The 27,640-nt window shown below is 38.0% G+C and overlaps 2 protein-coding genes across 2 annotated transcripts; both read left to right on the top strand.

Annotated features, from left to right (window-relative positions):
* The first annotated feature begins 494 nt into the window (after nucleotides 1-494).
* LOC105054285 (glyoxylate/hydroxypyruvate reductase HPR3) lies at nucleotides 495-11,442 on the top strand. The gene is made up of 2 exons (XM_010935778.4): nucleotides 495-1,082; nucleotides 10,703-11,442. Exons 1-2 carry the CDS (start codon nucleotides 630-632, stop codon nucleotides 11,231-11,233), a joined length of 984 nt encoding a protein of 327 aa, XP_010934080.2. The 5' UTR covers nucleotides 495-629; the 3' UTR covers nucleotides 11,234-11,442.
* Nucleotides 11,443-14,806: 3,364 nt separating this feature from the next.
* Nucleotides 14,807-20,958, top strand: LOC105054286 (glyoxylate/hydroxypyruvate reductase HPR3). The gene is made up of 2 exons (XM_010935779.4): nucleotides 14,807-15,366; nucleotides 20,048-20,958. Exons 1-2 carry the CDS (start codon nucleotides 14,896-14,898, stop codon nucleotides 20,567-20,569), a joined length of 993 nt encoding a protein of 330 aa, XP_010934081.2. The 5' UTR covers nucleotides 14,807-14,895; the 3' UTR covers nucleotides 20,570-20,958.
* The last annotated feature ends 6,682 nt before the right edge of the window (nucleotides 20,959-27,640 follow it).

The following is a 27,640-nucleotide window of genomic DNA, read 5'->3' as shown; positions in this document are numbered from 1 at the left end:
TAGCTGTAAAAATGGCATTTTTGTGCAGTACATTAATAATCTTGTGATAGTGTGACAATATTAAAGATTTTAGTAAAGATTTAAGAAAGAATTTGAGTGATCATTCTTTTGGTCCAAGTCCAAATTCTTATTTGGATGAGTCATTCTAACTGAGTTGGATTTTATATTTGGATCTGGTTCGGATCGGATCATATATTTTGAGATTCAAATTAATCCAAAAATTTTTATGGATCGGATCGGATTCCAAATTCAAAAATTTAGATCTGATCCAGAAAGATGAATGAATTCAATTTTTGAATCCGATCCAATTTATATATCTTTTAAATAAATTTAAATTAGATCTAATGAATCAGAGAATTAGGGATCAATCCGATCCGTTTGCGGCCTTAGCTGGATTCACTTACGGTATAGGCCTTGGGAGCAGCAACCAAAGCACAGCACGACAGGCCGGCTGAAAACGCCAGGAAAGCGAAAAGGCCGTCGCAAGTGCCACCTCACGCCTACGCTACTGACACTAGCTGGTTGGCTTGGGGCGGAGCACGGATCCTGGTCGGTGCCACCTCACTCCTACAACTTCCACCAGCTAGCAGCAGGAGGGCTCGCTTCCGCACACCCCTGCTGCACTCGCTATGGCCTCGTCGGAGGAGCAACCGGAGTCGCGGCCGCCGGTCCTTCTCCTCCGGATGGTGGCCCCCGCGTACGACGACGCCGTGTCGGCGAAGTTCCACGTCCTCAGGCCGTGGGAGTCCCCGCTGCCCCGCGACCAGTTCCTCGCCGCCCACGCCGGCTCCGTCCGCGCCCTCCTCATCAGCAGCCTCGTCACTCTCGACGACGCCACCCTCGACGCCCTCCCACGCCTCGGATGCGTCGTCACCACCAGCTCCGGCGTCAACCACATCGACCTCGCCGCCTGCGCCCGCCGCGGCATCGCCGTCGCCAATGCCGGCACCGTCTTCTCGGCTGACGCCGCGGACTACGCCGTCGGCCTCCTGATCGACGTCCTCCGCCGCGTGTCCACCTCCGACCGCTACGTCCGACGGGGTCTGTGGCCGGTCAAGGGAGACTATCCTCTTGGTTTTAAGGTCAAGTTTCAGCTACTCTCTCGACATTCTCTCTCCTAATTCTTGCGTTAGTTTTCTACTGTGGATGAATTAATGGGCCGCAGTATAAAATTTTCTAATTGCTTTAAATTATGCATTGCTATTGCCAGGATTCTGCTTTGTAATGGTGTTTTTGTCATTTGACCTTGATAGATTTGAATAGGTTTGATAGGTTGAATAAACGAGGAAGAAGAAGAGGAAATTTGTGACTAACTTCATTAAGCATCTTAGAATTTAAATACATAGCAAAAGACTTGGAGAGAAAGTCTTGCACAATGAACAAGACACACATTAATGAGCTACATAGAAAATGAAAACACATATTAAAAAATATATAAAAAAGAAAAACATTGAAAATCAAAAGTCAACATGGAAAAACTAAAAACTAAATGATATTTCTTGAAAAATCTTAATTTTAATACTCCTCCTTAAGATTTTTCTTCAAAACTCCTAATTGTTCCTTTAGCACTTCAAACTCTCTCTTTGGCAAACTTTTAGTTAAAGTATCTGCAATTTATTTTTCAGATTTGCAATAATTGAATTTTACTTCTTTATTTGCTTCAGCTTCTCTTAAAGCATGATACTTCACTTTATGTGCTTTGTTCTGTCATGAAGTACTGTGTTCTTTGCCATTGAAATTGCAGACTTGTTATCTACCCATATTGTTGTGGCTTCACCTTGACTCATCTTCAAATCTTTCATTATCTTTCGAAGCCAAATAGCTTGATTTATTGCTTTGCGGCAATTATATATTTGTCCCAGCAGAAGATTTTGCCACCACCTTTTGCTTCTTTGAACTTCAAAAGAAAACACCTGAGCCAAGAGAAAAAATATAACCGAAAGTGCTTTTAGAGTAATCAATAATTCCAGCCCAATCACTATTTGAAAAATCCTTCAACTTGACAGAAATTTTAGCTTCAAACCATATGCCATGGTCAATGATTTTCTTTATGTAACGAGAACCCTTTCTACTACTGCCATGTGTGTTTCTCTTGGATTTTGCATGAACCTTGAAAGAAGACTTGTTGAAAACATCAAGTCAGGCCTTGTGATGATTAAATACAATAGGCTTCCAATCAAACTCCTATATGTTGAAGAATCAATCTTTGCACCTTCATCTTCTTTGAACAATTTCTCATTAGCCATCAAAGGAGTTGATATAGCCTTGCTCCCTTCCATTTTGAATCTTTTAAGAAGATCTGTAGCATATTTCTTTTGAGATATGAAAACATCTTTGGAACTTTGGTGAATTTTCATACCCAAAAAATACTTCATTTCTCTAAGTCGGTCATCTCAAAGATCCTTTCCATTTAGCCTTGAACTTTTTCATTTGATCTTCATCATCGTCTGTTATCAATAAATCATCAACATAGAGAGACACAATTAGCTTTTTACCTCCATCTCCATCTCCATCTCTAGAGTAAAGTATAGCTTCATTTTGACTCATTCTGAATTCACAATCTGCTAGATATGAATCTACTTTGCTGTACCAAACTTTAGCAGCTTACTTCAACCCATACAAAGCTTTGTGAAGCTTGTACACCATGCCTTCTTTGCCTTTGATTGCATAGCCAGGAGGTTCTTTAACAAAGATTTTTTCCTACAATTCGCCATTCAGAAAAGCAGACTTTGCATCTAGATGGTAAATTCTTCATTTGCTTTGAACTGCTAAGACCACAAGAAGTTGGACTGTGTCATGCCTCACAACTGGTGCAACTGTGTCATAATAATCCACACCAGATTGTTGAGCATAATCTTTCACAACTAATCTCATCTTTAGCTTGTTTAAGAAGCTATCAGGATTCAACTTAGATACACCCATTTTAGGCCAGTTACATTTTTCCATCAGATTTGGAACTAACTCCTAAGTTTCATTCTTTTCAATTATCTTTAACTCTTCATTCATAGTATTAATCTATCCCTCCTCTTTGTTGCTTCTTCATAGCTTGTAGGCTCAGCAATTGTAAAATTTCACTTTTTATAGATTTCAACAAGAGACTTTGTTTTTTTCTTCAGTGGTTCATCATCAACATCTAATTCAAATTTGCTTGAGCTAGGAGAGCTTGTAACTGCTTCAACATCAATAGCTTTAGGTTCTTTAATTTCAAAATATTTTTCAATCTATTATTTGCTCTAATTTTAAAAAAAAAATTATCAACAACCATATCTCTGCTGATAACAACCTTTTGCTTTTGATGTTGCAAGTTCTGTAATCCTTTGATTGAGAGGCATAGCCCAAAAAGATCCCAACTTTAGACTTTAGATCCAGTTTGCTCCTTTTAATGGCTGGAACATGAACATAACAACAAGAGCCAAAGACCTTCATATGTGAAACTGAAGGTTTAACTCCACTCCATGCTTCAATAGAAGTTGTACCTTTAAGAGCTGTTGTTGGAAGTCTATTTTACAAATAAACTACAATGTGAGCAGCCTCCACCCAAAAATGATTGGCAGCCCTTTTTCTGTTATCATGCATCTCACCATCTCCATAATGCTCCTGTTTTTGCGCCTAGCCACTCCATTTTGTTCAGCAGTGTAAGCAACAGTTAGTTGATGAAAAATCTTTTTATCTTCATAAATTTTTTGAATTCTTCAGAATTGTACTCCAAACCATTGTCCAACCTTAAAGTCTTCAATTTATACCATGATTTAGCTTCAGCCATCCTTTTGAACTTCTTGAATATATTGAAAACCTATAACTTGTGTCTCATGAAATAAATCCAAGTCATTCTGGTTAGATCATCAATAAATAATACAAAATATTTATTTTTGCTCAAGGATTCATCCTTCATAGGGCCATAAACATCAGTATGCACAAGTTCCAACCTTTCTTTAGTCCTCCATGTTGATGCATTTGGAAAAAGCATTCTATGTTACTTTCCCATTTGACAAAAGGAGCATACACCTTCCGATTGCTTAACATTAGGCAAACCCCTTGTTAGGGTTTTTTTATGCATCAAAGTGAGTCATAACTACAATGCCCAAATCTCTTGTGCCATAATTCAGATTCATCTACCTTAACAAGATTCAAAGACTCTGTGACATAATTCCATCTTAATGAAAAAGTTTTATCAACCATAGGCAACTCAGCTATTAATACATTCTTGCTGTCATAGATACAACAACAACTGTCTTTAAAAAATAGAGAATAGCTATTTGTAATCATTTGTGCTACACTAAGCAAGTTCTATGCTCATCTTGAAATAAAGAGCACATTATGGATGAGTTTTGTACATTGCTTAGTTTTAACAGCTATAGTGTCCTTTCCTTGAGCTTCCACTATTACACCATTTTTCAATCTCACCTTTGTTCTACAAGACTTATCTAGTTTGTTGAATATGTCTTCATCCCTTGTTATGTGGCTTGTACATCCACTATCAATGTACCATATGTGCTTTCTGATTGCCATAGAGATTTGAGCTGCCATGAATAAACTTCGAGTAGACTCCTCTTCTTCTTTCTCTGTGTAATTTGCTTGTTGAGTAGGTTTTTCTTGTGTTTGATTCTGTTTGATTCTGCAATGCTTTTCAATGTGCTCAAGTTTCTTGCAAAATTTGTACTGGATTGGAGGTTTGCCTTTGAACCAACAATCCTTTTCTTGATGATTGGTTCTGTTGCAGAATTTGTAAGGAGAAATTTTTTTCTTTTTATCAGAATCCGATGCCATTGCTACTTTTCCCTTGTCATTACCTCCCTTCTTTCCTTCCTTCTTGGCTTGCTTCCTTTTTTGTCTTGCTTGCAAAGCCCCTTCTACAACTTCTCCTTCCCTTATGATTGATCTTTGCTCCTGAATTTGAAGCTTGCTGATGAGTTCGGTAACAGTCATAGTTTTAAGGTCACAAGACTCTTCTATTGCAAAAATTTTGGACTTAAACTTCATGGGAAGACTAATCATAATCTTTTCAATCACTTTCTCATCGGAAAAATTCTCTCCAAGCAACTTGATTCTATTGACTAAATCAAGAAGCTTAGAAGAGTAATCTTTTACACTTTTCCCTTCATTCATCTTCAACATTTCGAACTCTCTTTTCAAAGTTAACAACTTAACAGTCTTAACCCTGTCACTTCCTTCAAATTCCTCCTTTAACTTATCCCAAACCTCCTTAGGTGACTCACAAGTTATAATCCTTATAAAAATTACATCAGACATAGCTGAATGGAGACAAGTCAGAGCCCTTAGTTTCTTTGCCTTATTCTCTTCATAAGCCTTGATTTGAGCAAGAGTAGGATCAGCCCCAAGAGGTGCAGGATCAGCTCCTACTTCAACAGCCTGCCATAGATTCAAAGCTTTGAGATAGGACTTTATTTTAATGGACCATATGTGATAATTTTCCTCTGAAAATATTGGAGGACCTGTACCAAGAAAATTGCTTGGAGACATCTTGAAATCTTTTAGATTTGCCTTAGAACTCTTCACAGATCTCTTAAGAAATACGCTCTGATACCAATTGATAGATTTGAATAGATTTGATAGGTTGAATAGATGAAGAAGAAGAAGAGAGAATTTATGACTAATTTATACTATCTTCATTAAGCATCTTAGAATTTAAATACATAACAAAAGACTTGTAGAGGAAGTCTTGCACAATGAACAAGACAAACATTAATGTGCTACATAGGAAATGAAAACACACATTAAAAAACACATGGGAAAAGAGAAACATTGAAAATCAAAAATCGACATGGAAAAACTAAAAACTAAATGATACTTCTTCAAAAATCTTAATTTTAACAGACCTTGTGACTTGACACTGTAAGATTACACAAGTTCATGGCACAAGTTTTATTTTGTTCGATCTTTTCCTTCTCTCCTTTCTTCAGATTTTGAAGGTGGTGGTCTGATTTAGAGTCTCCAACGAGTTGAAGAACAACAATTTGAGGCAGTTTTCCCATTGAAAAACTTCAATCATCTCTCTGGTCCATGTCCATGTAAAATTTGTCGAATTTTGAAGAGTGTAACAAACTAACCATCTAGAGAGTAAAGACCTTGCACCATCAATTATAGAGAGTAGAGACCTTTGCAGTACTCTTAAGAAAATAATTGCTCTAGATATGTCTGTGTTGAGGGATTAATTTTTTACCTTTGAATTTTGTACTTCTATACAGTTCTCCGATTTCCTTATCAGCTTTTCATTTATCAGTTACCCCCAAAAGTGTCTGTTCTCATAACATGCTTGTCGGATGTTTGTTCTTCTGCCTTACTGAAATGTGGCTTTGTAGAGCTAGATACCAAGAACAAGGTAAGTTCTGTCTTTGTAGAGCTAGGTATGTTTGGCGATAACATGTTGGCTTTGCTATGTTGATGAGACTAAAATACTGTAGTCAAACATTTATAGATCTGACTTAGTGTTGCTAGGAACCATTTTTCGGATAGGGTGAAATTATAGGCTGTTTGCTGGATTTATCCCTGCGTGGAACCTATTATTGATACATATTTTTGACTCCAGATAGATGGGAGAAGCCTTAATCATATACGTCTGGTCATAGTTTTATAGGGCCATCATTGAGTCTTCAATGTGGCTTCAGTAAGTGACAATATAGACAAATAGACATAAACTATCAGTTTAAAGTATTCATGTGCTGCCAAATTATGTAAGTTGACATGGTCCAGATTGACATGTAGCATGATTAGAGCATGGAGTAATTGAGAAAAGGAAAGTGGGGAGGAAGAAAGTATTGCATCAAGTTTACTAACCTGCTATAAATCTACTCATGTAGGAGCATCATCATATGAAAGACTAATATCTATGTTAATGATAACTGATAGCCTGATTTTCTTTTCCTCTGAAATTTATACTAATGGATTGGTGTCAGAAAGATGGTTAAAAGTTAGAAAAAATTATAGTTTCAACCCCTCAACTTAGCCCAAGTTCCACTTATATCCCCTCTTGTAATTGGATCCCTCAAATTACTCGATTAACCTAATCTCATCGTTTGCCCATCAGCTGCCAAGCATAGTTGCAAATGATGCAAATATCCTCTCTTAAAACCCAAACTCTTCCATAAAATCTAAACTCCCCTCTCTCTCTCTCTCTCTCTCTCTCCCTCTTGGTAGCCCTAGAAGCATGCTAGCATGGCTGCTCAGTTTTTCCTTTCACCACTTCTAGACCCTAAACCTTGTCAAAGGTGGAATCAAGGTTTGCCAGATCGGTCAATATTATATCTTAATGTACTAATACCAAATCAATATGCCATTTCATACCGTACCAACACTCAATACATATTGCCATCTCATACCGTACCACATACCAGCACTGTAATAGGATGGTATGGTATAGGGTCTGGTACTGAAACAGTGAACCTTAATTGGAATTGTAATTATCATGAAATGATTGAGGGCCTCTTCAATCCCCCTAAGTCTATTGGTGTAGCTATTTCCATCGGTGTCAGCCAATTTTGGATGTTGGCACTTCCTTTTTGGCTAGCATCGAGGTGCACTGACACTCTTTGATCCATCTTCATCCATCCACCTGATTTCCCATGGTTGGTGGCTATTTCTTGCTGTAGCCAAGTTTGTCCTCACTGGCATCAAGAGGTATTATGTGCAATGAAGGGTGGACTTGGCCGAAGGTTCTTTGGTTTGTGATTAGCTCCATTTTTATTAGCTTTGCAGTTTGGCTTGGTGAGGGTGGCCGATAATTATCTCGATAAGATGATTTTTTTTCTTCGATTTTCCTCCTCTCTTCTTTGGATTCTGAGATAATTGTGGTTGTTGGAATTTGGAATGATTGGATTTGGAATGTTCTTGATGATCATGGCCAGCAATTATTTCGATGCACTAAGTTGCCTTGTTGTTTTCTTTCTTTCTTCTTCATGTGCTATGATGATTGTGGTCCTTTTTTTCTCTTGGATTTGATCTATGGGTGGGATTATGAGGATGTTTGTGGTGATTGGTGACCATCTTTGATGTGGTTCTAACCCTAATTATAATGAATGCCTTCGATTCAGTAATTGCGGCCGCTACTTGCCCCTTCCTTTTTCTTTCTTGTGTTGTGTGTAATTATTTGATCTTGCCTATACTTTGTTGTGGATGTGATCTATCAGAGGCCAGGGACCACCCTCCCTGATTCCCCCATCTACTAGTAGATTCCTGCCAAATTGACAAAATATTCCCTTATGTCCCCAGCAATTGCCTTGAATTTAGGCATGGGTTACATCTTCTTTCTTCTCCAAATATGGGTTAGCTTCATAAACAATCTTAAGTAGTCAACTTTCTTTATCTCTTCTCTATATATGTTGGCTTTGGCCTACATGGAATGGGAGATGTCACTCCCTAGACTCTGGATTCACAAACCAAGGGCATGAGCAGCCACGGCATATTCATAGAAAAATGTTCCTATGAGCATGCAAAGCATTCTACCTGTCATGTAATCCAATATAATTTACAAAGTAATATACTTCAATGCATAGACAATGGTGCTTATCAGAGCAACTAACTATTATGCTTACATATCAAATCTTTAATATTTAAATTATTTATACATCATCCATATGCAACACATTAATATATACCAACTGATCTAAGAAACTATCTACCATCTATAGATTGACCTCGCATGCTATCTTTGGTGGAGTAGATATGACCATCTATAAAATGCTCAGAGACAACGTCGCGTTAATCCATGACAGTATAGTTGTATCTTCTTTCTTCTAGGTAGAGTAGATCGGATTGGTCAAAACTTTATTGTCAGTTCCTTCAATTGTTTGAGAAGGGACGATTGCCATGCCATCTACATGTGAGGAGACTCCAAAACTTTCAAGTACATCCAAAAACACTTGTTTCCAAGCAAGATAGGTGATGTTGGTGAGTTCAATCGCGACCAAGATTTTGATGTTGATGGCGGAAAATAGTGAAGATATGTTAGCCGCCATAAGTTTGTTGTAAGATGACAAAATAAAAGTCGTACCAAAGAATTGATGGCCGGTAATGTAGTAGATTAGTATTGTAGCAGTACTGTTGCAATGGTACTGTAGTGGTACTATAGCAAGCAGTAAAAATGAGAAAAGTAATGTGAAAAAAAAGAGAAGGTTTGATGATGGGTACATGGATCCACCAGAGATGGGAATGGGTACGTGAAAGAAAAGAGAAGAAGAAGAAAGAGAGTAATCGGTGGTAGAGGATCCACAAAAGATGATCATTTATGGCAGCGGCTTATCCTAGAGTTAGGGTTTTGACTCTGATATCATGAAAAATATGGGTAAAAGCAACATACCCTCTCTAGAGTTATTTTACTATTTATAGAGATGTATAGATGACTTAATATAAATGAACATATACAATAAGGCATAGAAGTGAAAAATAAAATAAGCCTAATATGCTACTGCCATAAATACATACTCTAACCACTATAATTTGTGAGTCCAAACAATAGCAAATCATTAAAGACCTGTATATATAATGATCAATATTAAAAATATATAAGTTCACTAACAGTTCTGTTACAATTAGGATGTTATTTTTTGCAAGGAAAAAGTGTTGTGTTGCTGACTTCTTTTGTTTGTGAAATAATACTTGTGGAGCATTTCTACAATTTGGTTAATTCAGGAAGCTTCCTCTCTCTTCCCTTTTTTTTTTTTTGGAAGAAAAAAGGAAAGCTACCTTGTTCATTGCTGCCCCAATAGGCAATTTGTCACGTACTCGCACTGGTATGCTCAGTACTTATGACATGCTATCATGACTGACCTTTTTCCAGGACAAGCATGGTGTATTGTCTGCAAAGATATACCATCCCTCATCCAAGCCAACTTCCTTACCCATAAGCATGTCTGACTAGATAACTGCTTATCATGTCCAACTTGCTTGGCATTTGCATTTGCCCCAGGCTACCCATGACTGCTCTGGTACCAGAAAGGGTCTGGCCTCTTTACATGCACTGGTGGCTAAGCATCTGCCTGTACTGCCTCTTGGGCTTACACATCACACTATTAGTTATCAATAACTGATGTCAGTATTAAAAATGAAGTAATTGTAAAAAATATTTGATAAAGGTTACTTTATGAACATTAATCTTGCTAGTTACTTGTAGAAGAGTTAAATTGTATGCATAGATAACTTTAGATAATTCAGAGTTTTTAAGAGGGAAATTGTTGATGAAATAGCCTGTCACCAATTAAGAGCTTTGGTCTACCAGCAGAACCTAGCTATCTATGCTCAGGCAATTAGCCACTAAAACTTAAGGTGCAGACTGTGAATTATATGTGGGTTAGTAGAATTACAAGCCCAAATCATTATTTTAAAGCATCTATTTGGCTCTTGTAAAGCACCATTTTCATATGAAAACTAATACCTCATGGCCTACCCATAGAATCCTGTCTGCTAAGTGGCTAGTCCAAATTCTCTACTACATGTGCATGTCTCATTGAACATTTTTATGTTTTCAGTTGGGCACTTGGGCTAGCCTCAGCATAGTTTCATTTGATAACTCATGTGATCATCAGAAATAGTAGATCTCCCTCTCTCTCTCTCTCTCTCTATTTATCTATCTATCTATTTGTCTGTCTATCTATCTATCTAAATTGATAGGATTCTTGTCAATTATCGCTAGAATTCAGAAATCAATCATTCTTTCTTTTCTGTTAATAATGCATGCTTATGACTCCAGTTAGGTGGCAAGCGAGTTGGGATTGTTGGCCTGGGAAGCATTGGGTCTGAAACAGCGAAAAGGCTTGTAGCATTTGGCTGTACTATCCTGTATTATTCAAGGAAAAATAAGCCTTCTGTGCCATATAAATACTTTCCAAATGTTTGTGATCTTGCAGCTGAAAGCGACATTCTCATCGTGTCTTGTGCACTGACCAGTGAAACACATCATATCATCAACAAAGATGTCATGACAGCATTAGGAAAGGAGGGAATCATTGTAAATGTCGGACGGGGGCCTCTAGTTGATGAGGCTGAACTTGTCAGGCGCTTGATGCAAGGTGAGCTTGGAGGTGCTGGTCTTGATGTGTTCGAGAATGAACCTGCTGTGCCCAAAGAGCTTTTCCTCATGGACAATGTAGTTTTGACACCTCACCGAGCCATTTTTACTTCAGAATCCTTAGCTGACCTGGGTCAACTGCTTGTAGCCAATCTAGAGGCTTTCTTCTCAAATAGACCATTACTTACACCGGTTAATCATAATGATTTATAGCCAAACAAAGAATTTGAGCGATTGCTCATTGCCTTATTGCATCAACTGCTATGCTGTTTGGTGGTAGGGGCTTGCTATTGTATGGTTTTTTTCTATCTATGTTCTTATCCAGTGAAAGTTGTTTCAGACAGCCAGGTGAATATTGTTTCAAAAACGTGCCTTATGGCTTTAATAAAATGAAGCTAATTTTATCTGTAGTTCTATATGGTTGCATACCATATTTCATGGGAAATCAATCACCTCTTTATATTGCGATTAACATTCGTATCTCTGCATATTTATTTTTCAGCTGCATGGGACCACTCTTCCAGTTTGTTGCAGGTTGAGATCTTGCACCAAAATGAGAAGCCTATTGGAGCCAAGTGATTGAATTTGCACAGCCATCTAAAATTCCAGAGGTGAGTCCCATCTCATCATCCCTTATTCCCTCTTGCTACCATAATAGTAATGCTTCAGTGTCATTGATTCCAAGGATCCGAGGTTCCACATATCTCATAATGTGACTAGGCCAAATGGTCTATAATCACGGTTTATGTGCAAAGATCACAGTAGATCCCTGTCCAGTGCAGCTTGTACCAACACTGCAAGGCCAAGGCAACAGGACAAATCTGAGTGCTTGTTTTTTCACTTTTTGGTAAGTGCTGGAGCCAAGTATTATCAACCAATCTGGGAGGTTGCAGGCTTCTCAATCAGTTTTAACAAATTAAACAATTGCAGAGGGAAAATCAAGGACTCCATCGGCGAATGCAGCTCCAGAAATTGATTTCGTAATGCATGAAATGAGCAACCAAAGTCACAGAATTGCTGATAATGGTGCTTGCCTCAAGCAATATCTTATAAACGTGCTTGCTTGGATAGCTACCCATGAAGCATACTGTGACTTGGTGATAACCTGATCAAGAAAAAAAAGAGATTAAACGTTGGAATGTGGCATTAAAAGCTATATTTATTAATGATGGATTTCAATTACAACAGGAAATTCGATTACTGGGGAAGATGTTTCATTGAGTAATTGTCTAATTGATGGTGGGTTGGTGACCTTGGCAGATTTGGCAACCATTTTAATCAAATGATCAGAGAACTGCATACGTTTGGCATGCGTTGATACCTTAATATATTATTATGCTGGCAGCTCAAGAACAAGAATGTATTTAATATGGAAAATTGGGTTGAAAAGGCCATACAATAATAGTGAAATCCAGTCGAATGTTTACTTTTAATGATGGAGAATCCTTCAAAATGCAAACCCACTATAAGTTAATGCCACTAACCTTTTCTTGCTGTGCTAAGATTACTTTCAAATACTTCGGCAGAGCCTTGCGTGGTCGTCATTTTTGAGAGAAATTATATCTTTCGACTGTTAGATCGAAATGCCAATAACTTTTCATGCTACTTTCCATCTATGCCGATGTGTATCTACCATTTCCTTCTGACTTGATGATGCATCATAATATTCGGTATATATTGATTTTATAGAAACCTAGTCATCTAAGCTAAAGTTGATATCTTACTTTTTAATGCTGCAACATGTGGGAAGCACTCTTATTCTCGGACTAGGAAGCATTGGATCTACTTGTGAGAAGGCTCGGGGCTTTTGGCTGTTCTTATCTTTATCCATTCAAGAAACAAGAGGTCAACTTTCTTATACAAAATATTTCTCAAATGTGGCCAATTTTGTTGTCACTAGCTATATTCTACTCATAGCTTATGTATCGACCACCGGCATGCACTATGTATTGACCATCGACATGCGCCATACCTTTAACAAGAAGTCATGCTAGCATAGAAGTTGCAATATCTAACATATTCAACCTATTTAATTTAATTTAATTTAATTTTTTTGCATTATCTATTTAATAAAATAACGAGATTTGGATTTAAAATTTTAATTTATTTAATAAATATATTATATTCTAATTAATATATTTTTGATCTAATTTATATTCAATCTGACCTGTATCAAATCTGATTTAACTCAATTGAGATCCTTAATTACTATTAAAAATAATACGGCTTATTCATCGTTATATTCTTTTTCAAAATCGGGCACGTATTTTGGAGTGCTTTACCTAATTAATTTTTTTAAAAAAAATATTTATAAAAATAACCTAATTTCTAACTTATTTATCGAATTGATGCAAACAGGATAAAATGCCATTTTGAATGGCATTTTATGATAGCCACGTCACCCACCTTTTTCTCCTATTTTCCACTTAGACGCAAAAAAAAATAAAAATAAAATCACCAAATCAAATGGCATTTTTTAAAATGCCATTTGATTTGACGATTTTAATTTTTTTCCCAAAAAAAGAGAAAAAATGAAAAAAAATAAAAAAAATAAAAATTATAATTTTAAAAATATAAAAAGTAAAAATTATAATTTTGATTAAAATAAAAATCATCATTTCAAATTAGTATCCCCATTTCAAATTATCTTTTTAAAAAAATATCTGAAAAAAATTGGTGTAAAAAAATAAAAAATATCATAAAAAAGTTAATTAAAAAATTAATTTGAAATGGAGAAAGTAATTTGAAATGATATTTTTTATTTTAATTAAAATTAAAATTTTTATTTAAAATTTATTCAAAATTATAATTTTTATTTTTTTCTCATTTCTTTCTCATTTTTTCTTTTTTATGGTATTTTTAATTATTTTAATTATTTAAGATTTTTTGAGATATTTTTTAAAAAAATTAATTTTAAATGGAGAAAATAATTTAAAATGATATTTTTTATTTGAATTAAAATTAAAATTTTTATTTTTTAAAATTCATTCAAAATTATAATTTTTCTCATTTTTTTCTTCTTTTATGATATTTTTAAAAAAATTAATTTGAAAAGAAGATTGTAATTTGAAATGATGATTTTTATTTGAAATAAAATTAAAATTTTTATTTTTTAAAATTTAAAAATATAATTTTTATTTTTTTAATTCTTTTTTTATGATATTTTTTTTACATCAATTTTTTTCAGATATTTTTTTAAAAAGATAATTTGAAATGGAGATACTAATTCGAAATGATGATTTTTATTTTAATCAAAATTATAATTTTTATTTTTTTATAAATTTAAAATTATAATTTTTAATTTTTTAAATTTTTTTTATTTTTTTGAAAGAAAAAATTAAAATCATCAAATAAAATGATATTTTTTTAAAACGCCATTTGAAATGGCATTTTCAAAAATGCTATTTCAAATGACGTTTTAAAAAATATCATTTAATTTAATAATTTTATTTTATTTTTTTCATCATCTACGTAAAAAATGAGGAAAAAAGTAGGTGACGTGGTCATCATAAAATGTCATTCAAAATGATATTTTATTTTATTTACATCAATTTGATAAATAAATTAAAAATTAAATTATTTTTGTAAATAATTTTTTTTAAATTAATTAGGTAAAGCATTCAGTATTTTATTTTTATTTATTTATTATTGGTACAAGCACGTATCTTTCAAAGACATCTTTTTCGTACTCTTGGATTCAGCGGAAATTAATGACGTGGCGTCCATCTAAGGCGGTAGGGACAATACTGGAACGTCTCTTTTGACTGTTTTTTAGTCTCCCCGCCCCCAATTTCCACCGCACAGTCCCCAAGCTCTCGGTCCCTGTACTCAAAAGTCGTCACCTTCTCTGCCGGTTCGCCCCCACGCCAGCGAGGATGTCGGTCGAAAACCACACGGCGGAGACGCCGGCCGGAGAGCGAGAGCTTCCCCTCGTCCTCCTCCTCCCCCCTCTCTTCCCCCACTTCCATGTCGCGCTCACCCACAAATTCCGCTTCCTGAAGCCCTGGGAGTCCCCCCTCCCCCGAGAAGAATTCCTCGCCGCCCACGCCTGCGCCGTCCGGGCCCTCCTCTGCTCCGGTCCTACCCCCGTCGACGCCGAGCTTCTTGCCTGCCTCCCCCGGCTGGAGCTCGTGGTGGCCTCCAGCGCCGGGGTCAATCATATTGATGTCGCTGCGTGCCGGCGCAGGGGCATCGCCATAACCAACGCCGGGAACGCCTTCACTGATGATGTTGCGGATTATGCGGTGGCTCTGTTGATCGATGTCCTGCACAAGATCTCTGCGTCTGATCGGTATGTGCGGCGAGGACTCTGGCCGATCAAGGGCGACCATCCACTCGGTCGCAAGGTCACTTCTTGTCCCTTCTCCTCTTCTTCCGGTTGTTTTTAAGGGGCGTTTAGTTCGTAACCAAAATCAGAATGAAAATGAAAATCAAAATTGAAATGGTCAAATCCTCCAAAGTATTTGGTTTGTGATCGAAATCAGAATCGAAATCGAAATTGGAATGAAAAATTGAATCCATAGATGAGAGTTGGGATTGAGCTCTATATTTCTATTCCATCTTGAAATCGAAATCAGAATGAAACTCCTTCTAATCAAATGGTTGGAATGGGAGTCACCCATTCCGATTCCAGACTCCCACTCCTCCCAACCAAACACCTCCAAACTTCATTGATTCTCGACTGCCATTGATGATGGTAACATAATTAATGTCCATTCGACTTGAAAATGCTACGGGTTGTTGATAGGAATGCTATAAATGAAAACTCTAATGTGGATTATTGGAGATTAAAGAGGATTGAGGATAAATTGAAGTGGGATTTTAGCATGAACCTTTGCTCATTAATTTACAAAGCAAATTCTAACTTCTAATAAGTGAAGGTTTTTCGGATGATATATTGTTGGTGATGTAGAAGGTTTTCTTCATTTTTGGACGATGTGATTCAGAGACTGAGGAATTTTGTTATAGATAAATTACAAACTATTGTACAACAGTCTATGTAGTCTCAGATCTGAATTGAACCATTTTATATTTTCATAGTTGTGGATCTGTTAAAAAATAATGAGTGTGAGATTGTGATGTCGTGATTTTGCAATTGAGCATTGAGGATTGGCTTATGAATGTTGCTCTACTTTGCCATGATAGGAAGAAAGCATATGGGGTGATGACTAGTGAAATATAGTGGTACAGACACTAGTTCGCAAGCCACCATCTGACTTGACTAAGCCAAGTCTAACTACATCAATAAGAGTTCTCATACTTTAATAAGTTGTTATTTTTAGTATGTTAGTAGCTACTATTTTAGATTGTCATATATGCTACTTGTATGCTACCTTTGCATTGCGTCACCAGTCAAGTTGGAGCCTTAATGGACCTCTAATGCTGCCCAAAGGAGAGTCCCAATTTTCTAGCCTGCACCATGAAGAAGACCAAAAAAAGAGGAACTGTGTTGGCGCCAGCTAAATCAAGGAACCGCATCTAAGTTCAAATTTCAGGTCTATCAACGAAGACGGCGCAGATCAGCAACCTGAAGCCGACATGTGGATTTGAAGATTTTTTATTTATTTTTAAAATTATTTTATATTATTTTAGTTTATCATGTTTCTTTTAGATAAGTTCCTAGATTTGAAGTCAAGAGCTTGTTATCTTATCTAGGTTTGAAATTTGTTATCTTGTCTAGGTTTGAAATTTGTTATCTTATCTTGGTTTGAAATTAAATTGTTGGATATGATTTATTCAGTCTATAAAAACCCACAAGGTTTTAGACTTAAAAAAAAAAGAATAAAAAAGAAAATAGAGCTATTGTTTTCTTCTCCAATCTAAAGATCCTTTTCCCCTTCTTGGTTTCTTCCTCTCTTCTTTTGAGTTTTTCTCTCTGTGCTTGAACTCATCCCTGTGCCAAGATCAAAAAAACCACCATCTCTCCACATGCCATCTACTATCTGAGACGTCGATCCGGAGTAACGCCTGAAGGTGCCTTAATTTTGGATTCGTGAAGTTCTACCACTGATTGGGATCACCACCGTCTGCAGCAATCTAACTTCTCTAAGGTTGAATCGAGCGATCATCTGAGCTGAATCTTGATAGATCTATTGAGAAGATCGTTATTGTTGATAAGTAAAATTCATCTTCTTATATTTTTTTAGATCTGAATCTGAATTGTGAAGCCTAATCAAAAAGAAGATTTCTTAATTGCCTTCGATCCTAGATTCTTAAAATTAAAGGAACAACTATACATGCTTGAAAGATCCACCTACTTTAATTAATGCTTTTCTTTCTTGAAAGTTTAGATCTTGTTAGATTTGCTACTGTTTATTATTTGATTGCTGAAAAGGAAGAAGAAGTTAGTTGCATCTTCATCTGCATGCCTTTCTCGCATCAGATTTGGTATCAGAGCCCTAGGTTTTGATTAGGTTTTGCATTCTGCACAGTTTTCTGTTTCGCGCAGCAGTCCTTGAGAAATTCATTTTTATTTGTATGAAAATCAAAAAAATATAATTTCTACTATTTTAGAGACTTTATTCAATAAGAAATCCGCCCCTGAAATTTCTCTTCAAAATTCTACCATTTTGTTTTCTAAAATTATCTGAACAGTTCTCTGTTTCCCTGTTGTTCGCGTGCAGGACTTTCTTCTGTGCAAGCAGCAAAAGAAAATTCATAATTTATTAAATGAGAATCCAAAAATTATAAAACTTATTTTGTTGGAAACTAGATTCGTAGGATTTCAAATCTTGATTGTTTGATCCCAGGCTAATATCAAGATCATTTGTGAATTCGACCCGTAAGTCTGAACTTGTTCTGCTGAAATTCTGGTTGTGCTGTATTGCATCATTTATAACTTAATTAAGGGCACACCCATTATTATAAGATAAGGTGGAGATTTTATCACCCTTTCTTAGCTCATAAACCACCAACTTGCATCTTAGAACCCAAAAGTTTAATTTAAAATTAATTAGACGTCAGTCTTAGGATTCAACTGAGTCAGTTCGTGTGATTCGTTGAAACTTAGTATGAGTTGAGTCTGCAATCCACTCTCAAAATTGATGTCTAAGATAAGCGGTTAAGAGGCAAATATCGAAGCTAGCTCATGGTTCTCTAATTAGGTCCTTGTGAGAGCAAGGAGAGCCTCCTACAACTATACCCCTTACTTGACTGGTTGACAGAATTGAGCAATAGATTCAATTCATGCTTTATTCGATTCATTGCGCATCGAGTTTTAGGTCTAGGTAATCTTTAGATTAATTGTATTGCATGCGTACCCAAACTGAAATTGAGTATCCACCCATATCGGATCAACCGAGTTCAAGCAGTAATCCTATGATGGGGGCCATCTTGGAGAGGCTAGACAACTTGACCCATTTGGTGTAGAATTATGGTCAAAGAATAGGAGACTTAGAGGATGTTCGAAGGAATCAGACTATAGAATTAAACCCAGAGATCCTGCCAGTGCTTTTAGTGCAGACTAAGCAGACCCTACCTCAAGGTTTAAGGTTAGGTCTACAAGTAGGTCAGTGTCTAGAAGGACGACCCCAGCGTGAATCTGTTGATCTAGATGACCGAATAGTAAGAAGTGCAAAGGTTGATGCATCTAGCTTTGATGGGCATTTAGACCCAAAGGATATTTAGACTATAAAGCGAGCATGGACCACTTCTTCGAGTGGTACGATATGACTGAAGGTAGAAAGATTCGGTATGTTAAGATGAAACTGTTAGGTTAGACCAAGTTGTACTGGCACAATGTTTAGATCTTGATTGAACACCATAAGAATGAATCTATAGAGACTTGGGTAGAGATGAAGGAGAAACTGTAAGAGAAGTAACTACCTGTATCTTATAGGCAGCGACTGATGGACTAGTGGTGACGACTATCCCAAGATAACCGACCCGTATCAGAATAAATAGCCAAATTCAATGAATTCCAGATGCGGTATGGTGTTAATAAGGATAGATTTGTGATCCTTTCTAGATTTAGAGTTGGGCTACATGAGGAACTGCAGCGTAAACTTTATTTGCGTGAAGTTATGATCCTAGATCATGCATACTAGATAGCCTAGGATGTTAAGAGGTACCATCGTTCGATAGTTCGAAAGACCGAGATTGTTCGATCAATACCCTCAGAACCTAGACCAGGATCAAGTTAGACCCCTACTCGAAAACCCCAGAATCCAACCTCTAATCCACCAGTAAGGAAAGACGAAAAGAATAAGAGTATTCTAGGAGAGGGACCGAGAGTCATGAGGTGCTTTAGGTGTCAAGGATTTGGTCATGTAGCGGCTCAGTGCCCTACCTGCGCCTTTTTTATCGATGAGCCCAAACCTGAGACTAACAAGCCTGAGGCAATAGAATCTGAGGAGGAAGAAGTATATGAACCAGACTCAGATCGGATCGAGAAATTTGAGGAAGCTGAACAAACCTTAGGACTAGTGAGACTAGAACCGTAGGAATCCGTTGCAACTCTTCTCGGGTGATCCATGTATTCCTAAGGTTCATGCCTATAAAAGGACTATAAAATTTCTGACTATAAAAGGACTCCTTGGTGCTAATTTAGACCTCCTTTAACCTCATTGCCAAAATGCAAATTCCGTGACTAATTAAGAAAATGACTTTTTGGTGCTAATTTAGACCTCCTTTGAAACAGTCCAAGTCACCTCCTTTGAAACAGTCTCAAGTCATCTCACTTATGAAGCATTACTGCCAGAAACTTTCTTGATGTTCTGCAATTACTTCCAGTTACTTCTAGGGAATTTGATATTGCTAGGTCAAATGATTAGCTCCTTTATTCTTAGGACATAAATACCTACAGCATTTTATGGCAGCAAGTTTTAGGATACTCGATATCTTTCCGGCTGCTTAGTCCAACTGTCAATAATTTCCATAACACTTGATTTCCCATGTTTCACTCTCTATGCTGATGTGCAACCACTGGTCCATTTTGACATGAAGATTAATCATGACAATTTTGTACATGTTGATCTTTAGATAATCATCTATGCTGGTGTGTTGATATCCTGTTTTATGATGTCACAGCTGGGTGGAAAACGAGTTGGTGTTATCGGTCTAGGAAGCATTGGATCAGCAGTTGCAAGAAGGCTCGAGGCCTTCGGCTGCACTATCTTATACCACTCAAGAAGAAAGAAGCCATCTGTCTCGCACCAGTTTTTCTCAAATGTTACTGACCTTGCTGCTGAAAGCGATGTTCTGGTTACAACTTGTACATTGACTGCTGAAACACACCATATCATCGACAGGGAAGTCATGTTAGCATTAGGGAAAGATGGCATTATCATCAACGTAGGGCGTGGGGCTCTTGTTGACGAGAAGGAATTAGTCAGGTGTTTAATGGAAGGAGAGATTGGAGGTGCTGGTCTCGATGTGTTCGAGAATGAACCAGTTGTGCCCCAAGAGCTCCTTCACATGGACAATGTTGTACTGACACATCATCAAGCTGTGTTCACACCGGAGTCATTTCATGGGCTGCTTGAGGTGGTCATGGGCAATTTGGAAGCTTTCTTCTCAAATAGGCCATTGCCTACTCCAGTTTCAGAGTAGAAAGAAAACGATCAATTCTTTGACAGCATATAATGAGCCAGTCTGATAAGATTCCCCTGATTATATTAGTACCAGGATATTGGATCCTGTCAAAACTCTCATCATCATGCTGTAACCGTTGTCTTGTGGCTGTCTTATTATTAAACATCTCATTGTGCTAAAATGACTAGAATCATTACGGCATCTGACAGCTACAGCTTCATTTCCTTGTCGTAGGCATCGTATGCCTGTGTACTTGGACCTGCTTGCATGACTCCAATAATGGTGATTCCTCCAAATAATGCCCCTCTCAGAAACCTTCATTAACCTACCAACGGTAGGATCAATCTTTGCTCATCAAATATTAGTTACTCTATGACAACCTCCTCGTTCTGATTGTTTAATTACTATCAGACTGCTATACTTGGTGAGTTTTTATTTCTTGTTGGATATACATCAGTCTATTGGTTCATGTTATTGCCAGAATGACCTAAGACGGTGCCGCCATTATTATTGGCACCTTCCATAGTTCCATGGAAATAAATGGGAAGTAAAACTCCACCGACATTGGGTGAGGGTAAGATTCAAACATGGGTTGTATCTAGCATTCATTAACTTGCATCAACTGAGTTAGGACCATTGAAAGTAACTTGATACTAGACACTTTTCTATTTAAAAACTTTATAAAGTTAAGCAAGTCTCTTATATATTAAGCATTCATAATCTAAATAGAGATTTCCTAAATAACAATGAAGTTCAGTGATGATCATTATAGACCTTTCCTTAATTTCTAATGTATCGCATCAATTCCAATAAGTTACACAATGTTTTTATGCCATGTGGTGGGAGCAATTTTTCGGGCACATGAAATTAGGGCTACCTAGTGTTGCTTTTAGTTTCCCATTCCTCCAAATTTATTTTCCAATGGCCCTGTTCTCAATAATTAATCAGCTTCATCTTTGTTTCAACCATAAAGAAATCAGCTTCATCTTTATAACATCATTGACTTGATTTTCCTTTGATTCGTGGCTGCTCATCGGTTGCGGGAAGACCTAAAAGCAAGATAATATTATAGCATAGGCCCTCTTTATGCTTGCTTAAAATATAAAAAAATAAAAGAAAAATGAAAAATGAAAAAAACAATGATTGGATAGATCAAACGATAGCACAAAGTGAAAAAAAAAAAAAAAAAAAAAAAAAAAAAAAAAAAAAAAAACTATGGATGTGATGGAGGATGTTTGGTTTTCTGACCTTCTTATGAGACGGTAGCTGATCATAGTTAACATGGAGGTCAAGGTGAGCATGCAAGTTCCATCCTAAGGAGACAGATGGAATACTGCTCTAGTCGCCCACGTGTTTGGAGATTGGCTGGTCAAGAAGGTCCTTTCCTTTCTCTCGTAATTCCTCCTTATGACATCCATGACACGAGGGTTTGGAGGTCTTTCTACAATTCGAAGGTGAAGGCCAGGGATCTTTAACATCTATTTAGAAGTGAGCCGGCCCGGAGATTAGATAGAGCTTGGATTTGGAGGTTCGGGGTTAATCTTAGAGTTGGTCTATTTATCTGAGAGGTAGCTTAAGGTCGTCTCCTTATGAGGGGATTTTGAGTGATTGAAGGATGAACGTCTCCCCAACCGACCCTGTTATGTTACAGATGTTGAGACAGCTGGACATGTCTCATTTCAATGCTAGAGAGCAGTGCATGTATGAAGGCTGACTAGTTTCTCCTGATGATCTTTCGGTTCATGATGCCAGTCCACACCTTTTTTGAGTTCTTGTAGGGGAGTATTCATAGTGCTCCAAATCTTAAGGCATCAGGGCTGCTCACATTTCCTATCACAACTAGCTAGGTAGGGATGTCTATGTTTCTGAGGGAAGTAGCTAGCCAATGAGGTTTGCTCAGAAAAGGGCTCTAATTCATGATATTCAGATCATTCACCCATCTTTTGCTAGAGAGACTATGATAGCTTGGGATACTTGGGATTCCTCTTCTGCTCTTATAGCTATGCAGTTGGCTTTTATCATAGGAGCCTCTACCCCTGAGTTTCCTTAAGATCAACTTCAACGATAATGTGATTTATGGTGATAACAAAGGCAGAGCTAGGTTCGTAATCTGATGCCCGGATTTCAGGTTTGTAGCTACTGGCAGAAGTCAAATTTAATATCTCAACTATTGGAGCAGGACTAAGGGCGGCCTTGATGGGCATTATTTATGTAAGGCTAATTTTGAAAACTGGCCTCATAATCATCGAGGATACTTCAACTACTGTGGCCTAAGGGATAGGCTAGGATGACTATTGCACACCCTTCTTGTATGATATATGAAAGATATCAAGAGAGTGTATATCCCTAGGTGCTTAGCATGTCTACTGAGAGGTAAACAAGAGTGTGGACTAGGTTACATCTTATGTGGTGCATCATGGAGAAGTGCTATGGATCAACTTGTCAACTGTCTCCATTGCTTTTCATGATATTTCATACTTATCTGATTTTATTGAATGTATTCATATAAGACATGTATAATTCATCTAACTTTATATATATATATATATATATGTTGGGTGGATGTCTGACCAGGATACCACCTCTCAAGATCTTTTCAGTACCACGTGATGCAGCAGGAAGAAAGAAGAAACAAAATAAAAGAAAAACAATCAAAATACGTGGATCAGCCACAAAAAGGCTCGCCTCCACGGGGCATACAAACTTCACTATGAAAAAGAAAATTTTACAAGAGGAGACCTCACCCTCAACCCTTGTACACCCAATTCTCTCTCACTAGAAGTTTCCTCACAAAAGCTCACTCTCTCTCTTGGAAGACCCCCTGAACCCCTGAAGTGCCTGGCGACCGCTGTCTAGGAGCCTCCTGCTCCTTCTCTCTCAGCGCTTCTGCCTCTCTCTCTCTTCTCGGGTTCGTACGGTGCGAGAAAACCAACCACTACCACTGTTTGTTCGTCACAGGCCTTTTTAAAGGCTTAAACGTGGTTTAAAACTAGATTAGAGAGGGATTAGGAGTCCTAAATAAAGCCAAAAAACCTCCTGGACCGTCGGATCAAGACCGCAATATCTCTGGGCTGTCCGATCGCGCTCCGGTCCACGAAATAGTGCCGTGGACCGTGAGAAACGCGTGGGAAACGTCCACGCGGTCCACAGGCTCATCTGTGGACCGCCCGGTCCACGGTGGACCGGGGCAAACAGCCAGCAGGCCGCCTGGGCTGGCCCGCTCCCGCGCGCGGGCCTGCGCGCGCTCGGCTGGGCCGCGCGCCAGGCTGGGCCGCGCGCCCGCCTGGGTCGCGTGTCCCGCGCGGGCCTGGGTCGCGCATCCCGCGCGCCGCCGCCTGCGGCCGCGCCGCTACCGCCCGCCGCCGGTCACCGGCGGTCCTTTGTCGCCTCGAATCTCGTGCCGACTTCAAAAGCTCGTATCTCCTCCATCCGAGCTCCGTTTCAGATGATCTTGGTCTCGTTGGACTCCGTTTTTCGCCGCGAACCTCGATGTGGGCTCAATGTGGACTGAATCTCGAGGCGTCAAATTCTAACAATATATATATATATATATATATATATATATATATATATATATATATATATATATATATATATATATATATATATATATAAAGAGATACAAAAATCTAACCAGCCCAAACATTACAAATAATGGATCTGGTTGGATTGGACCACGAGTGACCCTAACCTGATTCAATTTTTTGATCGAGTCATAATGTTACACCTAGATACAATCCAATAAAAGATTGGATCGGGTTGGGCCCATAGCTAAAATTTTTAATCCAACGGATCATTCAAATTAGGTCGGGTTAAAGTATAACCTCGTCCAAACCCAAAAAAAATTGGTTAAGGTTGGATCAAGTTAAACATAGCTAACTACATTTTAATTACGACATAGCCAATTACTTTTAACTACACAAAAATAGATAATGAATAATATTGATCTCAAATCAAATTAGGATATGAAAATAATTTTAAATATATTCTTATATCAAAGATATTGCACGTACAAGTTTTAAATCATGACTTAGAGGCTTAAAAGGATTTGAGTCCTTATGGTATATTGGGTTTGGGTCGAATTAAATTAGAATCTGATTCGACCTTACATGCTCTTTAATATGGATTAGATTGAGTTGGATCATAGATCAATCCGATCTATTTGCAGCCTTAGTGAGACTCTGCCCTACAAAAAATTATCCACCGTTAGCCCGCTTAGAAAAGCAGCCATTGCTTGTTACGAAACCTGCCATGAAAATGCAAATGTTTACCGAATACTCCTAGGTAGGGCACCGAGTGAATCGGGGTTGTCTTTCATGCAAAACAAAAATCATCTTTCTTAGCACAAATCCACTGTTGGATCGTCCACTAGTCCCTTTGCAATCTGCACATGAATAGCTCTCAAAGGGAACAGTGGATGATCCCACGGGTGGACTCGTGCTCAGGAAGATGAATTCAGCTTTCATGCGAAGGATTTACCTCGTGACCTATCCCCATGCCAATCCATTTTCCGATTCACCACTAACCTCTACTGGCCGCTGTTGATCTCGACTAGGGATGCAAATGGATCGGATCAAATCGAATCATCAGTGATTCCTATCCGATCCGGTTCTTTGATCGGATCTTAATATTGGACTCAAATCCAATCTAATCAAAGATCAGGTTGGGTTGAATTGGATCCGTGATCAATTTTTTTGACCCAATGAAATACGGATCTGGTTCGAATCCAGATTAAGTTTGAGTTAGATTGTGGGTCAAATTAACTAATGGGCATTAGCTATAGCTATTCAATCGATTTCTATGATTGGAGTTGAAAATGATCTTACAAATTTACCTTCTAATGACACTCACGATACAATGATTTTTGGAGTGGTCATCAACATGTGACAATTACATCTCAAGAAACTACCAAGATGTACCTCATATACATATAGAAGTTGGTCATGGGATACAATTAGAAGTGAAATATCTATTTCCTACTAATTCTCTAAATTTTTTGAGTTCGTAAGATTGTATAGATTTGATGCGAAGGATTTCTTATAGAGGTGGAAAGAAAAAAGATAATATTTGTTGGAGACTCCATCATTTGAACCAGTGGATGCCACTCAGCTGTGGAGTGGGAAGAGAAGAAGATAATATGGTGTAGATGGACAGTCCACTGTAATTTATGCTTAGTCCATGCAGGTATATAATAGATTTAGATCATATAATGGGTTCAGATCAAATCGGATCATTGAGCATAAGATTTATATAAATCTAAATATTCAAGTGGGTCGGGTCCAAATTTAGTAAATCCTGACCCGATCCAAAAAATAGAATGGATCCAATTTTAAAACTCGATTTGAATCCACAGTCCTTTTAAACGGTTAGAATTGGATCTCCATAGGTTGGGTCGCGGATCAACCTGACCCATTTGCACCTTTAGTCTCGACTCCAATGCCACCTCGGACCTCCAATGCGTTGTGATCTTCCCTCACCCAGGTCATACAGCTTCTCGCAATCGTTTTGCGGAACAGGCGATTCGATATCAAGGACGCGTCAAATTGACAATTAAAGTATCTGTTGGACTGTTTTTTGTCAGTGCAATAGGTAATCTTTGATAGTAACTGCGTCATATAGTAATCTATTTTGTGTCATTTAATTTCCTTTTAGGTGGAAATTAGTCTGGAATGTTTCGTTAGTCGGCGTTTGAATTCAAGTTCTTATTTTGTGGGGTTATTTAAAACGCAATAGTATGAGCCAGTATTCAAGTCCTTAGAAATCAAAAATACACATCAGTCCAACAGAGGAAGCACCATTTCTAGATACTGTTTTGATGTTTTCTAATTACTACCAAATGCTTCCAGGGTAGACTAGCTAGAGGTGAGCTTCGTTATTCTTAGGTGGATGATTCGTAGCCGTACAATTAAGGTGACTTTTGGGAAAATGATGTCTAGCTGGTACCAGAGTCCAGCTTAACACGCCACATAGATATAAGATTTTCATCCATAGTACTATCTCCGGTTGTGTAAAAGGATATGTCACGGAAGATTCTCGACCGCATACGAAGATGACCGGAATAAACTACAGATCACCGAAGCGATGATCCTGGAAAATAAATTCCAATCAAAATTGGCTCCGGTGGGGACCTTCCGACGATCAAATCAGAAATCTGACGCAATACAGGAGAAAGAGAAGAAATCACAGGAGAGCACAAAGTATTATGGGCACATGCGCACATACCTGAGGGTCTCTTCTTTATCTCTATTTATAGAGAGATTGATGATAATGGTGGGCCATACAGGTCATGCCACATGTATCACTGTCAAGTAGACTTTTGTCTGATGCACCACTGACAGGGAAGGTGACGTGATGGGGGCTTAACGGGCATGCGTACGATGAGTAAAATGGCACACCAAGATGATGTATCCTGACTCGATGTATTTAGACAAAAATCATAATTAGTCTTTCGACCTATTTTTTAGATGTATGGCTGTAGTCTGATGTTTGATTTCTCTCTTGATGCCAAAGTCTGAGGGCCAATAGAAGTCCCTACCATTAGACGGAGAGTGTCGGTCAGGGGGGTCGGTCAGTTTGCTCGAACTCGCCCATCTATTGGTTGACGGAGGTCGGGATCGGCAGTAGAAGTGTGGACACTGGAGGGCTCTTTATGAGGTCCTATTCAGAGGGTCAGTATAATAGGGGCCAACTGTTCTGAAATGATATGTTATAATAGTGAAGGACCCAGAGTCCGATTAAGAGTAAGGATCGGCTCAGAATCCTCGGGGATAACACCAAAAATGAGCTTCCCCTGACCTTGAGCCCGATGTCCAGGTGGTCCATTATCCGTGCATTTTCCAAGAGCCCCGTCTGCCCCCCATTAATGGGGATGGGCAAAGGTCAATTGAGGGGAGACAGAAAGTTATTCCGATTGCGTCCTATCACATGGAGCTATATGGCGCATAGTCAATTAAAGAAATCTACGTGATGTAGGTTTACCCAGTGCGTGGGTTACAAGTGGAATAATGGCGTGGGATAGTGTACCTTGACTTGACTTATACAGACAAGAAGTCATAATTAGTGTACTTTGATCCACACTTTAGATGGAGG

Source organism: Elaeis guineensis, chromosome 11, assembly GCF_000442705.2.
Source record: "Elaeis guineensis isolate ETL-2024a chromosome 11, EG11, whole genome shotgun sequence".
In the NCBI taxonomy this organism is placed as follows: domain Eukaryota; kingdom Viridiplantae; phylum Streptophyta; class Magnoliopsida; order Arecales; family Arecaceae; genus Elaeis; species Elaeis guineensis.
Note: the sequence above shows the minus strand (reverse complement) of the source record. Positions and strands in the feature narration are given on the sequence as shown.

Coding starts and splice junctions, on each gene's coding strand:
- LOC105054285 (XM_010935778.4), top strand. CDS start 630: ATGGCCTCGTCGGAGGAGCAACCGGAGTCGCGGCCGCCGGTCCTTCTC. Junction 1,083..10,702: donor ACTATCCTCTTGGTTTTAAG/GTCAAGTTTCAG, acceptor TTATGACTCCAG/TTAGGTGGCAAGCGAGTTGG.
- LOC105054286 (XM_010935779.4), top strand. CDS start 14,896: ATGTCGGTCGAAAACCACACGGCGGAGACGCCGGCCGGAGAGCGAGAG. Junction 15,367..20,047: donor ACCATCCACTCGGTCGCAAG/GTCACTTCTTGT, acceptor ATGATGTCACAG/CTGGGTGGAAAACGAGTTGG.